The sequence below is a fragment of the Pristis pectinata genome, chromosome 21, assembly GCF_009764475.1.
Source record: "Pristis pectinata isolate sPriPec2 chromosome 21, sPriPec2.1.pri, whole genome shotgun sequence".
NCBI classification, from domain to species: Eukaryota; Metazoa; Chordata; class Chondrichthyes; order Rhinopristiformes; family Pristidae; genus Pristis; species Pristis pectinata.
In genome coordinates this window covers 25,876,666-25,892,080 of record NC_067425.1, presented here as the reverse complement: position 1 = coordinate 25,892,080, position 15,415 = coordinate 25,876,666, and the positions used below count along the sequence as shown (strand labels likewise).

Here is a 15,415-nt window from a genome sequence, read left to right as displayed (position 1 = left end):
ACAAACTCCAAGAACTATGCCTCGAAACTCAGGCATAAACTTGGCTCGCAATGTCACTGAGTTCTATTTGGAAATACGGGGAGGAGCAAAGGGTGGATTCACGGCAACCAGTAAGATGCAGTGCTGTTATCCACCCAAATGTGTTGTGTTTATAAGGCTAAGCCAGATGGATATTTTCCTGCTTCTGAAAATTCGCTGAAGTGGTACTTAACACTGTTTCATCATGGTGAGTACAGTCCATTGTGATAAAAGCATTGCAAATATTGCTGTGAAGCAGACTGTTATGGCAGCTGGGTATGGTCGAACTTCACTGAAACAATCTCACACTATGTTGCATTAGATCAGGGGAAATAGCCAAGAATTAGTTATTGGGAATTGGCCATAGAAGACAGAGGGAAGTGGTGGAAGGGTGTTACTGTGATTGGAGGTCTGTGACCAATAGGGATATGGTGTTCCACAAGGATCAGTTCTGGGCCTCTGTTGTTTGTGATATATCTATAAATAATTTGGATGAAAATGTAGATTGGGAGATGAGTGAGTTTGCAGATGACACAAAAATTAGCGGTGTTGTGGATAGTGAAGAAGGTTGTCAAAGGCTACAGCAGGAAATAGACCAGTTGGAAACATGGACAGAGAAATGGCAGATGGAGTTTAATCCAGACAAATGTAAGGTGTTGCATTTAGGGAGGTCAAATGTAAGAGGAAAGTATACAGTAAATGGCAGGACCCTTAGAAATATTGTTGTACGGAGCGAACTTAGGGTAAAAGTCCATAGATTTGTGAAAGTGGCAAGACAAGTAGATAGGGTGGTAAAGAAGGCATACGGTATGCTTGCCTTCATCATTTGGGGCATTGAATATAAAAGTCAGGAAGTCATGTTGCACTTGTGTAAAACTTTGGTAATGCCACATTTGTAGTATTGTGTACAGTTCTGGTCACCACCTTACAGGAAGGATGTAGAGACTTTGAAGAGGGTACAGAAGAGATTCCCCAAGATGTTGGCTGGTTTAAAGAGTATTAACTGTAAGGAGAAATTGGACAAACTTGGATTGTTTCCTCTGGAGCATCGGCGGCTGAGAACGACCTAATATATAGAATTAGGAGAGATATAGGTGGTATTCATAGTCAGGGTCTTTTTCCCCCAGAGTGTGATAGGTGCCTGGAAGAGGTTGCCAGGGGAGTTTATGGAAGAAGATGTTTAAGAGGCATTTAGACAGGCACGTGAACAGGCAGGGAATGGAGGGATATAGACCACATGCAGGCAGATATGCAGATTAAATGGCCGGCACAGACATTGTGGACCAGAGGGCATGTTGCTGTCCTATTCTGATCTATATTCTGTGAAATGGTCACAGATTGCTGCGACATTCAATCTATTCCATGGAAACAGGTCTTTCAAGAAAAGGTCTCAGAAATTGATTCATTAAGGAAAAAGGACAATGTGATATATAGAAAACAGCAAAGGAATCTCGAGATTGTTCAGATGTGCATTGATGAGCAGATGGGAGCAATATTGCAGGTTCCCAAACAGAGACGGCATTGACAGAGTGGCCCTCGACTTGCACCGCACTCTGACCCTAACCTTTTTTCAAGCTGGATGCCTACTTGGGTACATCTTGGCATCAATTCAGCTGGTAAGAAGCCACTTCATTTTTTTTTGATTGCTGGTAATCCTATATCAAGTGAAAAAGTCAGTGCTAGTGATAGGAAAACCACTCTCAAGAGCTGTACTCAGGAATATGTAGATGTAGTGCTGTTGATGTTAAAGAAAAGACTGATGTGCTAGATGATTCTCCCCATCAGTCCTCACAACTTAGTCACAAATTGCACCTCAATTCAATGTGGCTCATTGATAAATTCCAATGAAGCAGCATATGAAGAAACCCCAGGAAATACCTATACATTTACTGGACTTCACTACAAAATAAACATAATTTTAGTGAGCCCACAGGAGCTGCGCATGATCTTCAGAGGGCAGACAATTGATCAATTGATTCCAATGTGAAATGAATGAGATGTGACCTTGATAATTGTTGATTTAGTAGTAAAATACATGTAAAATACAATCTAGTTGCAGGGGTATGGAAATTATATTTTATTACATTGCACAGGGTGAGGTGAAAATCCAAGAGAGCAGTGCACAGAACAATGGGAAATTCCTCAAGCATTGCTTAGGAAGGGCATCAATTCTCAAGAACGTTCCACAGATAAAGGGGATCATTCTAGGAAATAGTGGACTGGAAGAGGGGGGAAGCCTAGATGGCATTGTACATGGATTATAAAGGGTCATCAGCATGCATTTAGAAGTAATTAGTCACAACTCAAATCTGCTGAAACTTACTGAAGGTGTAATGAGTGAAGCTCTCCAGCTCTATTTGGAATTTCCAGGGGTAAATAACAATGATGTTAAACTGTTAAGAAAATTGTATATTTATCAAAAGGTTACTTTCAAATATCTGTGAGAGCATCTGTGATTCCATGTAAATTTCTGAATGCTATTCAGCAATTTTTAATATCAGCAAATGCTCTAACAAACTTCTACAGATGTACTGTTGAAAGTATCCTGTCTGGTTGCATCATGGTCTGGTACAGCAATTCAAATGCACAGGAACGTAAGAAGCTGCAGAGAGTTGTGGACTCGGCCCAATACATTATGGGCACATCCCTCCCCACCATCAGTAGTATCTACAGGAGGCGTTGCCTCAAGAAGGCAACATCCACCATCCATTGCCATGCCATCTTTTTGCAGCTATCATCTGGCAGGAGGTACAGAAGCCTGAAGTCCCACACCACCCCCTTCAAGAGCTGGTTCACTAGACCAGGTTCACAGCTACTTCCCATCAACCATTCAGTTCTTGAACCAACCCTATTCATCACTACAGTTTAGCAACACCATGACCACTCTGATCACTTTGCACTGAAATGGACTTTTTTTTGTTCTAATTGTTTTTTTTCTTGTAAAAATTGTATATAATTTATGTTAGTTAATGTTTTTCTTGTGAATGCTGCTCGTATGATGCTATGTGCCTGTGATGCTACTGCAAGTAAGTTTTTCATTGCACCTGTACATGCATGTACTTGGTCATTTGACAATAAACTTGACTTTGACTTTGGAATATTGAATTGTGATCTTTTTATAATGGATCACAACTAAAATGACTGCATAAACCTGAAGGTCTCTTAAAGTGACCGTACTTTGCCTACTACAAAAACTAAACAACCTCCTTAAGATTTCCCATCTTACAACTTTACTTTCAATATGGAACCAATTATACACATTTTGTGGTCAGCAGAAACAGTGGAGTTTTCAACCTGACTCAGCTGTCAGTCAGATTGAAAAATTGTAGCTGATAGAAACCAAGAGGTAAAAAGCATAGATTGCAATTAATGTTTAATTTATTTTATAGAAAGTGAAGCAAAGATTGGGACACATACGATGGATTAAGATAAAAGATCTTTTCATAATTAAACAAAAATATTTTTTATCATAATAAAAATATTTTGTTATTAGCTCCACCAGCCTTCTACTTACCCCCAGGATATATTAAGTGAAAATCAAAAGCCTACAGATGATGGAAATCTGGAATAAAAACAGAAAATGCTGGAAACACACAGCAGGTCAGGCGGTACTTGTAGAGAGAGAAGTAGAGTTACCACTTCAGTTCAAGGACACTTCGCAGAACCCAGAAAGAGCAAAAACAAGTTGCAGAGAGGTGGGGGAAGGGACAGATATGTCATTTGGACAAGCTCTGATAGGGTGAGGACAGGGTGTCATGGGGATAAGTTGTAGAGGTCATCCACATGATGGGTTTGTGGAGGCAGATAGAGAAAATGAACAAAAGCTCTGAAATAAGAACAGAGTGAGAACATAAAGGATTGTCAACACTTTGGGGACATAAGAGAGACTGCAATGCTGGAAATTTGGAGCAACAAACACAAAATGCTGGAGGAACTCAGCAGGTCAGGCAGCATCTATGGATGGAAAGGAACAGTCAATGTTTTGGGCTGAGATCCTTCATCAACACCATGTTGAGACAAGAAGGGAAACAAATCATTGAACAAGACAAAGGCTGGAAATCCCACAGGAGAAAGGAGAGGAACTTCTTTAAGGTTGACATTCCTGGAAGAGAAGTGGCAGTGAATATAACAGTAAATTAAAGTCAAAATATTGTAGATGTTGGCAATCAGAATAAAAACAGAAAATGCTTGGAGACACTCAGCAGGTCAGGTAGCATTGTGGAATGAGAAGCGATTAACATTTCACATGAAAGACCCTTCATCAGAACGGGGAAAGAGTGAAAAAACAAGTTAGTTTTAAGTAGTTAAGGGATGGATAGGACAAAGGGAATATCACCGATAGTTAAGTGCTTCCACACAAAGAAAGCATTGTTTGTTCAGAAAAAGTTTGAAGGCACATCTACAAATGTCAATTAAGATTCACCTGAATTCAATCTAGTATCATAATTTAAGGGGAGGGATAATGAAGAGATGTCTTTCAGTCAATGTAGAGAAAGAAAGAATCTAGTTGGACCTATTGATATTTCACTAGAAGTTACTATGCAAAGCTCTTGTAGAGATAGAAGGATAAGGGCAAGAATATCAAGATAAATTTTTGAGAATTTTACTGCAAGTCAAAATAGATTTGTTCAGGTTTTTTTTAGCATTTCCAGCATTTGAATATGGTTTTGTACTGGAGGGCATTCAGGCTGGAATGACAAGGATGATTCAATAATTTAGGGTTTAGAGAAGAGCTGAATTAGCCTTCCAAAAGTATGACAAGATTTAGGTCTTCAAAAGTTGAGAGACAAACACATTGGGCTTTTGACTACAAGTGCCTGTTCAGAATTAGAGAACACATTTAAAACTGTGCCCATTAAGCAAAGTGTAGAAGAAATATCAGTTACTATTTCCTGTCCATTCATAGTCAATATTGCAGCCACTCTCATGCAGAGTGTGTTGAGGAACCTTGTTGGAGATGATTAAATAGCTAACTATTGTGTGGAGCAGTCAAGGGGAACATGAATGGGCAACAGGATGTGTCTGCAGACGTATGAATCAGTGGTAAAGTGGATGGGTTAGGATAGGAATGAAACAGAAGGGTCTTGTTTAGGGAGTTGTCACCAAAATGAAAATTAAGTTGCACAGAGTGATATGTGAACATATCGCTGCTTATATGCTTAATGTATCATTGCTTAACATATAAACAGGTTATACTTTTATAAGATTTACTGTGTCCACCAAAGACTCTCTGTTAGGTAACAGCATTACGAAAAGCTATGAACTAATTGACGAAGAATGCACTCTCTTGTGGTTTTATCACACTAAACCAATATTTTCCTATCTGTTTCAGACTTCCTACACTGACAAAGGGGAGAAGGTAAAGGACATTTGTTTATAAACTTTTAAAGAAATCTATTGATATTTTGTTTTGTTGAACTTTGTCTCTACTAAAACGAATAACTTAAAATTTTTCTGTTGCAGCTGGAGAAGGGCCAATATGTCAGCTTTCATCACATCACCTTCTGGGTAGGAAATGCCAAACAGGTGAGATGGACTTCCTGAAGCACGTTTGGACCTAACTAGGTCTGCACTCCATTCCTGTCCTGACACAATTAAATCTGGACATAAATACATCCAGATCCAAATTCATCTGGGACACAGGCATATCTGTAGACAGCCAGATCCATACACAATTACTTCCACAGACCCTTACACATGAAATGGTGTGCACTATTTCATGTTATTAAGTTCCATTGCTTAATCACAAACTGAAAACAATCAACCATCTTGTTTCAAAATTCTGATGATGTCTACAGAAACAAACCTAAGTTCAAGAATATCTACCTTAATTAGTAATAATAAGATTGGTAAAATAAAGGCAAATATGAAAGGGGTTCAAGAAAGAATAGGGAAAGCTAAGAAGGAGAAGGGAGGGATTATCACGAAAAAAAAACCCAAGAAAAAATAGAGCTGTAAAAGGGAGTTATTAACTGTAAGATGGGACTTCTGAGAGGAGAAGATAGTTAGCTAAGATGGAGAAATCGGCAAGGATACTTTGCAAATAATTTGCTTTTGTTTAAAAAAGGGCAATGATATTGGGGAGAAGGTAAATCTTGATTTGATTAAAAGTGGAAATATTAGAGTCAACTAAAGTGTTAGATCATAAAACTGCAGGTATTAGAAATTATTTTGAGAGCCAAAGAAAGCTGCAAACAAATTGCAATAAGGTGGAAAGAGACAAGCCAATGGCAGATGAATTTCAATGACAGTAAATATGACATATTGTGTTTTTGATTAATGAATGTCAATAATTATACATTGAGTGAAGGAAAAATGGATGGAACTACTGAGGATTTGAACATTTGTATTCACAAGACGTTGAAAATTTTATCCTAAGTGCATAAGGCATAAAAAAGTCTACTGAAGTCAATAGAGAACTATAAGAAGAGAATGCATATTGAGGCAATAGACAGGGTGAGCCGAAGTTCACTCAAGTGCTGGATAAGGTAAGATCTTTATTAGTCACATGTACATCGAAACACAGTGAAATGCATTTTTTGCATAGTGTTCTGGGGGGCAGCCCAGAAGCGTAGCCACGCTTCCGGCGCCAACATAGCAATGCCCACAACTTCCTAACCTGTACGTCTTTGGAATGTGGGAGGAAACCGGAGCACCCGGAGGAAACTCACGTAGACACGGGGAGAACGTACAAACTCCTTACAGCCAGTGGCGGGAATTGAACCCAGGTCGCTGGCGCTGTAAAGTGTTACGCTAACTGCTGCACTACCATGCCTGCCCTAAAGAAACGTAAAGAGATATTAGGCGGGTATGATCAGGACCACTGGTTATAAACCACAAAGACTGGTTGGATCAAATGGCTTTTTCTGAATTGTGATAGAAATAGGCCATTAACCTCAAGGCACAAGTGCATACTGGTATTTTCTCCTCAAACTAGCATGTCTAATCTGACCTTCTAAACTTTTCCAATGAGTACACTGTTTGTTTGTAGTTTATAGGTTAGATATTGATAAAAACAACTGGCTGTTAGAAAATAATGGTACAAGGCATTTTGCAGAGGCAAAAGAAAATGTGGCTATCAAACAAGTCATTTTTTTCAGAAGGAAGTATATTTTCAATGAAAGAAAGTGGACAAGGTGAAAATAGGCTGTTTTTGAAGATATAAAAGGATTGGAGAGAAAGTGACAAATCAGGAATTCTTAATGAAGTGAAATGAGAGCAGGTTGTGGGTTATCATAGGGTAATAACCTCAGGAGCTGTAAATGTCCTTAATCCATTGGATATTACCATTGCAAACTGACTGCTCAACACATTCTATTCAGTCCCTAGAAACTCTATCTGATTCTCCTCCCCTAACATGTGCATTTCAATAGGGGCCTGAGTCTGGCTAATCAAAAGATTTCAGTATGAAGGTTCATTCACCATCTGGGCAGTGATATTATCTAGAAACTTATCGAGGACAGTTTGAACAATGTGCAAACTGTCAGAGAGCAATGCAACATGGGCATTGCAACATCCAGTGCAAACCTGCTTCAATTTCACAGGTCTTCAATATGGACACAGCCAGAATCATTACAACTTTGTTGCAGGCTGAAATTCCATTCCTAACAAAAATGATAGGCTAGAAATTCTGTCAGCGGTGAGATAGATGTGAAAGATTGTCATCAAAAACCTAATCAGTAAATGTGATCAGGTAACAATTCTAGTTCTGGACACTTAATGTATATGATATGTGTATTCACAGAGCCAGCCAGGCACATGGAAGGACATCAAATGGCTTATTATGTAAATGGTTTTGATGTCACGAGCCAAACTCTTTGTATATAAAGCCTGCGATTGGTGCTGCCTTCCAAAATGTAGCAGTCCTTAACCAGAAGGTTGAGGTAGGACCACTGCTGGGATTCTTAGTTATCCATTTTCTTCCAAAAAAGTTCCTTTTTAAGTGTCTTTCTTAGAGATTTTTCTACACTCCCGCTCATGCCAATGTTTTCTTGCCCCACAAACCCGATAATCTCCCCAAATGGCCACATTCCAGGTGACCCCACTTCCCTGAATTCTCTTCCTTCCCACCACCGTCCCCTCCCAAATGTCATCTCTCCTCCAATCGTCTACCACGCTGTGACTCTTCCCCAATCCTTTCTCGTTCCAATCTACTGTTCAAGAAACATCCTTTGTGAGCTCCATTCTCCAAAGAGACAGAAGGCTTTTGTGTCAGGTCTGCAATGCTTGTTCAATACCAAATGATGTCTCAAACCTTGTGTGCAATCAGGGTCCTTGTACAAAATTAGCATGGCACCCCACCCACTCCAACAACCCACAGCAGTGCCACTTTAAAGTGCTTCTTAAATTCTCATGTCCCAAAGTGTGTTGAAGTACAATCAAAAATGTGTTGAAGTACAATCAAAAGTGTGTTGAATCTGCCATCAGATTTCTGAACGGTCTGTGAACCCATGAACACCACCTCATTATTCCTTCTTTTTGCACTGTTTATTCATTTTTGTAATTTATAGTAATTTTATGTCTTTGCACTGTCCTGCTGCCATAAAACAGCAAATTTCACGCCATTTAAGTCAGTGATAATAAATCTGATTTTGATTCTGTAAGCAAAACTGTTTGCTAATTTTCATACACTCATTTTCGCTATCAGCAGTGAGATAAGTTATCAGTTAATCACTTTTTTCATGGTTGTTATTGAGGAATAAATGCTGGCAAGACACCAGAATATTTTACAGGTACGCAAGACTTCAATTTAACTTTTCATCTGAATGAGGTCACGTCGGAAAATTCAACACTCCGGCCGTACTGTAGTTTATGTGCTCGAGTCTCAGTTTGCTGCTCTTAAGGTGGATTGTTGGTTTGACACGTGTCAGGGTTATCAACTTTCTGACATCTGTAAGTGCCTATTACATTAAGGTGTTTGTGTCTTGTTGGATAAATTCCAGACCCAGTTTTACCTTCAGCTCCTCTTATATTCATTGGCTTTATAAACCCCATGTCCAACATCACATTTACTGCTCTTCAATAAACCTCATTCTCAGCAGTGCTTTGAACTTTAATTTTGTTTTCTCAATCAATGCTACAAACAATTATTTGTTTTTTTGGTTCTTGCTAATTCACAAAGATCAGTATACATACCCACAAAAACACACACAAACACACACCACAGCCACATCTTGCCACACACACACACACAGTTGTGAATTGTTGAAAGGATATCATCATCATCGAAGAATACCACAAAGGGATAACATATTAACTCTGGTTCAGAATGGTCCATATGGCAAAAAAAGTCAATGAGCAGATAAGGACAGATTAGAACAGTGGATTTTAGGTAAGATAATGAACCAAACAGTTAATATTCAATCTACGCAACTCTTTTACGGAATGAGATAATCATCAGGAATACAGTTAGTTTCCGACCATAAGTAATGATGGAAGTGCAGCCATTACAAGCACAGAGAAGCAGAGTTTTTCGCCACATGCTCTTATAAATAATGTATTACATTACACTGCAACAAGATTACTGTGAATAGCTATTGTCAATCACATGATGTCCCTTTATCTCCCATTGCAGGCTGCAGCATATTACAACAACAAGTTTGGATTTGAGGCTTTGGCATACAAGGGACTGGAGACAGGAAGTCGTGAGGTGGTATCACATGCCATAAGACAAGATAAAGTAAGGACCGGCCAGCTGAGAAAAATTACACTGAAATTTAACACCACATATAAACAGTTGGACCTTAAAATTCCAGGCTGATAAAAGCACCCAATCCAGGAAAGGGTCTAAATTCTAGGGTGCAATTTTATTCAGTACCAATTAGTTGCTTACTGATCCCATTGAAAAAATTACTTTGGTTATGGAGGTATATCCTCTTGGTTTGTAGCATCCAGAGGTCCTAGAATAGTAGATGGGTAATTCTGAAATTCTCTACCCGGTTTTGCTTTCCCAAGCAAGCAAAAGATATCAGATATTTCACACACAAGACTTCTAAAGCTAGCAGTCCACTGACACCATGGGACAGTGCTGCAAAGATAATCTCCATTTTCCCTGGATGCACTTGATTCCTCCAAATCCAGTTGGGCGGTAATCAGATCTTTGCATTTCCAAGGGAAGCTCTGCTTTATCCAAATCATTTTCGCCAAGAAATAATCAAGGTATTTATTGACTGTACATTTGAAGTTGATTTCGAGATGGTGAGACAGCTCTTCTGTCCTGCCTGTTTCCTGAGATATCTCAGGTGCCATGCTGTGAAGTTTGAGATAAGACACTGAATAAGATGCTTCTGTTGCTCTTGTTCTGTTACCTGACAGAGGCCCTTGTCTGGTTATGTCGCCTGAGATAAGCCCTTTGGTCATCCTTAAAACTGACTTGGGTAGAAAGAAGATAACTAAATATCAAATGAAAACTCAATGCTACATTTTTTTTCGCTACAGATTATATTTGTCTTCCAATCATCACTAAACCCTGGTAACAAAGGTGAGTATTGTACTTCACATTGTTTATAGGTTTAGTATGGAAACTTACATAGGTTGAACTGCTCCTTAAAAATCATTAGATATTATATAATTTAAGAATCATGATATGAGGAAGATTGCTTATTATTGGTTTTTTGCCCGTGAACAGTTTATATTTGCATTTCTTCACGTTATGCCGATAGAATGCAAGTGAGTGCAGCATATGTAAAATGCATTGGTGAACTAGTATACTGTATTTGTAGAAAGACCGGTAATGACATGGAGTACAACTGTTGTTCAAAGAGTGATAAGAAGTTAGGATATAGCCTGTGTTGAAATTGTGGTGATAGATTGTGATACTGCTTTTGTTGAAAGAGTGGTGATGAATTAGTGTACAACTTGCTCTGAATGACTGGAACTGAATTGGGGTTTGACCTCTGTCCAAGGAATGGTGATGTATTGAAGTAAAATGTGTTGTAAAAATGGTGATAAGCTGAAATACAGTCTGTGTTGGAAAAAATGGTGATGGATTCAGTTACATCCTTGGTTCAAGTTCACAGTTCCCTGAAAGGGGCAACACGGGGCAATAGGGTGGTAAAGAAGGTTTATGACATGCTTGCCCTCATACACTGAGGCACAGAATATAAAAGCTGGGACATTATGTGGCAACTTTACGAAACACTGGCTAGACTGCACTTGGAGTATTGTTTGCAGTTCTGGTTGCCACAGTATAGGAAGGATGTGATTGTATGGAAAGCGTGCTGAGAAGATTCCACAGGATGTTGCCTTGATTAAAGGACTTTAGTTCTGGGAAGAGATTAGATAGCCTGGGCTTGTTTTCCCTGGAGCCAGGGAAGCTGAGGGGTAACCTAGAAGTATGTAAAGTTATGATAGGCACAGATAGGGTAGATAGTCAGAATCTTCATCCCATGGTAGAGGGTATCAAAATCAAAAGGGCATTAGTTTTAAGGTGAGAGCAAGGAGTTATAAAGGAGATCTGAGGGGAAAGTATTTTCTTTTACACAGAAAATAGTTAATATCTGGAACATACTGCCAGAAGAGGTGGTAGAATCAGACACAATCACCATGTTTAAGAGACATTTAGACGTGCAGTTGAATAGGCATGGCATGGAGGGATACAGACCTAATGCGGGCAAATGGGATTAGTGTAGGTGGACTACTTCTGCACTGTATGACTCAATGAATGTGACTCTAAGCCTATGATGGTAAGGATATCAAAAACAAGAGGGCAAAGGTTTCAGGTGAAAGAAGGAGTTTTAAATTGGATTTGAGGGGAGAAGTTTTTACATAGAGAGTGATCGATGTCTGAACTCACTGCCAGAGAAGGTGGTGGAATCGGATACAATCACTATGACATTTCGGTAGACACTTGAACAGGCAGGGCGTAGAAGGATACAGAACTAATGCAGGCAAATGGGATTAGTGTAGCTGCGCAAAAAGGTCAGCAGGGACATGGTGGGCCGAAGGGCCCATTTCCCTGCTGTAAGATTTAATGAAAGTGTGGTCTTGGATGTGTTGGAAAGGTGTTGATGGATTGATGCCCTGCTTCTGCAGAAAGAGTAGTAATGAGTTGGGCTACAGCATATGTTGGAAGAATAATGATGTAGTGGGTAGAGGCTGTATAGAAGGTATGGTGATGAATTGAGGTGGAGCCTTTGTCAAAATAAATGGTAATGAGTAGAAATCTGGGTGGTCTTGAAAGAGTCATGATGAACTGGAACACAGCCTTTGTTGAATGGCTGTGGGAAATTGAAGTACAGACTGTAATGAAATAGTACAGATGGATTGAGGTACAACCAAATTTATCAATTACACAATTTCAAATAACCACATTTCCAGTTTGTGACAGAACTGGTTTGTTCTGATGAAAGGTCATCAACTTGTAATGTTAACTCAGTCTTTCTCTCTCCATGAATGCTGCTTGGCCTACTGGGCCAGCAATCTCTTTTATTTTGCATTTCCAATAACTGTAATGTTTTGTATCATACAGTTCCAGCATTTTTTCCCCTCTCTCCCTTCTGTCATCATTCACTTCCTTCTGTTGACACCACCTTCATACAGACTAGCTGCGATTAACAAGCGTTCACTACCTCCTTCCAATGGTCACTAACACCTATTGTGTCACTCACTCCTATCTGGTTGCTAACTCATCGCAGGCATTCCCTTTGTTCGCTACACCTCTCCCCTTCCTCTGCAACTGAAGCCATGTTCAATCTCAAACTTTTCTGAGTTCCGAGGCAAAGTTATCTACTCAGAACTGGAACTCTTCACGTGCTCCCTAACTTGCTGAGTATTTGTGGCAATTTCAGCTTTGATCTTAGATTTCCAACAATTGCTTTTGCTTGCCAATTGAGGGGGCAATGTATAGAAAGAATGGTGATGGATTGGGATACAACCTTGTCATGGGGTCACACAGCACAGAAACAGGTCTTCAGCCCACTGCATCTGTGCCAACCTCATGTACTCATATACACAAATCCATTTTTCCTCTTGCGTCTTTATCAACGCTCCCACCTGATTTTCTTGCCACCCACCTACACTAGGGTAATTTATAGTTGCCAGTTAACCTACCAACTAGAAATTATTTGCATGAGGGACAGAAATGGAGAATTTGGTGAAGGTCACCTAGTCACAGGGAGAATTGGTTGGTATGATGTAACTGTGCTTGTGTTGGAAGAGTGGTGGTGAACTGAGGTGCAGACTATATTAAAATTGTTGTGATGATTTAGAGTACAGCTTAACCAATAGTGGTGAATTGGGCTACAGCCTGTGCTAAAAAAACTGGTGATGATTTGGATGCATCTTGTTTTGGTACAGTTGTGATGAATTGGGGTACAGCTTTCGTTGAATGAGCTGTGGTGAATTGGGACGCAGCCAAGATTGAAAGAGTAGTGAAGATCTACACTGAAAGAGTGGCAATGAACTGAGTCTCAGAGTTTGTAAGAAGATTCATGCTCTAATTGAGATATGGACTTTGTTGAGTTTTGATGAATTGAGGTACAGAATATGTTGAAAGAGCAATGATGAGTTAGGCTACATCTTTTTACAAAATAGTACTCATGAATAAAGATGTACATTGTGTTAAGAGAGTAATGATGAATTAAGGTGAACCATTGTTAATGGTGTGCTGATGAATTGGGTGTACAGACTTTTCTAATAAAAGTGATAATGAATTGAAGTACAGATTGTGCTAAAAGTGTGGGGATGAAATGATGTACAGAATATGTTAAAATAGTGGGTATGAACTGAGGTACAGACTTCATTGAAAGATTGGTGCTGAACTGAAACAGGGTACTGCCTGTATTGAAGTGTAATGATGAATTGTATACAACTTGTTCTAATTGAGTCATAGACTTTGTTGCAAGATTTTTGTTGAATTGGGGTACCGTCTGTATTGCAACAATGGTGATGTATGGAGACACAAATTGAAACAGGAAATGCTATAAACCACATTTCCAGTTTGTGTCAGAACAGGGAATATCTGTGGAAAGAGAAATGGAGTAATCAGAAACCTATTAGGTTAATTTTTTTTTGTCAGAACTGGGAAAGAAAATGTTGGGGGGCTGTTGAATGGATAGATCAAAGAGAGTACCTCTGATAGGATGAGGCCAGAGTTGTCATGGATAAGCTATTGATGGTGGTTGATTGGTAATGAATTGAGGTACAGACTAAGTTAAATGAATGAAAACAAATTGAGGTGCAGTAATTGCTAGCACAGTGCTAGTGTTTAGATGAAGCACTTGTTAATGTAGTGCTGTTATTTGGATGAATTCATGTTTCTTCTGTGCTGGTGTTTGGGCGGATGTATGGATAGTCGCGTTGATTCAGAACTGCTCTTTGACAACACTGTGCTCGTTCAGTGCTGCTGTTTAAATGCAACCCATGATGAAATTATGCTGGTTTTTGGATACAGTATGATTGATACATTGTTGGATACAGTGAGTGTTAAGATAGCTCTGGTGTTTGGATACTGCTTGTGTTGATACATTGCTAGTATTTGGACACAATGCAAGTTGACATTGCTGGTGGTTCAGTATGGTACAGTGAGTGTTGCTACAGTGTTGGTGTTTGGATACTGCCCTTGTTGATCCATTCCTCAGTACAGTGAATGTTGCTACAGTGCTGGTGTTTGATATTCCTCACATCGGTAGTACTTGGATGCAGCTGTGTTAATATAGAATCATAAAATTTACCACAGAAGGTCATTTGGCCCTTTGTGCCTCAGTCAGTGGAAAAAGAGCTACCCAACCCAATTCTACTTTCCAGCACTTGGTCTGTAGCAGTGAGAGTTACAGTTCTTTATGTATATATCCATTCCCTGTGAATATACTAAGGGTTTTGGTCTGCACCACCCTTTCATGCAGTGGAATCCAGACCCCTTTCACTCTGAGCCCTGATTTTCTTCTCTTTCGACTAAGGGAAATTGGTCCTTTCTATTTATTGTATCTACACCCCTCATAATACTTTACACCTTGATTAATTCTCCCCTCCAACTCTCCTGATCCAAAGCAAACAATCCATCCTACTCAATCTTTCCTCATAAATATAATTTTCCAATCTTCATATAATCCTCATAAATCTCCTCTGCACCCTCTCTGATATTATCACATTTTTTCCTGCAATTTGGTGAGCAGGACTGTACCCAGTACTCAGGCTGTGGTCTGAGTGTTGTACACTACTTTGGCAATTCTGGCAACCCTGTTCTTGCGTCCGTGTGTCGGCTAATCATGGTTGGCTCCCATATGTGTCTTTAATCATCTTACCGACCTGTCCTGCTACATTAAGGATCTCCGGACAAACATTCCGGTGTCCCTCTGTTCTCCGCACTTAACATCCTTGCATTTATTGTGTATCCTCTTTCGTATTGCATCTCCCTAATTGCATTACCTCACACTTTAGGTTAAATTCCTTTTGCCAC

The 15,415-nt window shown here is 39.5% G+C and overlaps 1 protein-coding gene across 3 annotated transcripts in view; it reads left to right on the top strand.

The window, feature by feature from the left end:
• Positions 1-149: 149 nt before the first annotated feature.
• Positions 150-15,415, top strand: part of hpda (4-hydroxyphenylpyruvate dioxygenase a) — a 36,221-nt gene continuing 20,955 nt past the window's right edge. Inside the window, exons 1-5 of one of the 3 annotated variants that reach the window (XM_052035548.1) lie at positions 150-226; positions 5,351-5,377; positions 5,482-5,544; positions 9,593-9,697; positions 10,456-10,498. In XM_052035548.1, the coding sequence (XP_051891508.1) occupies positions 224-226; positions 5,351-5,377; positions 5,482-5,544; positions 9,593-9,697; positions 10,456-10,498 (241 nt within the window). In that variant the 5' untranslated portion in view covers positions 150-223. Of the gene's footprint in view, positions 227-5,350; positions 5,378-5,481; positions 5,545-5,578; positions 6,507-7,762; positions 8,911-9,592; positions 9,698-10,455; positions 10,499-15,415 lie in introns of those variants that run through there. The other 2 variants (XM_052035551.1, XM_052035550.1) reach the window with 2 other exon arrangements.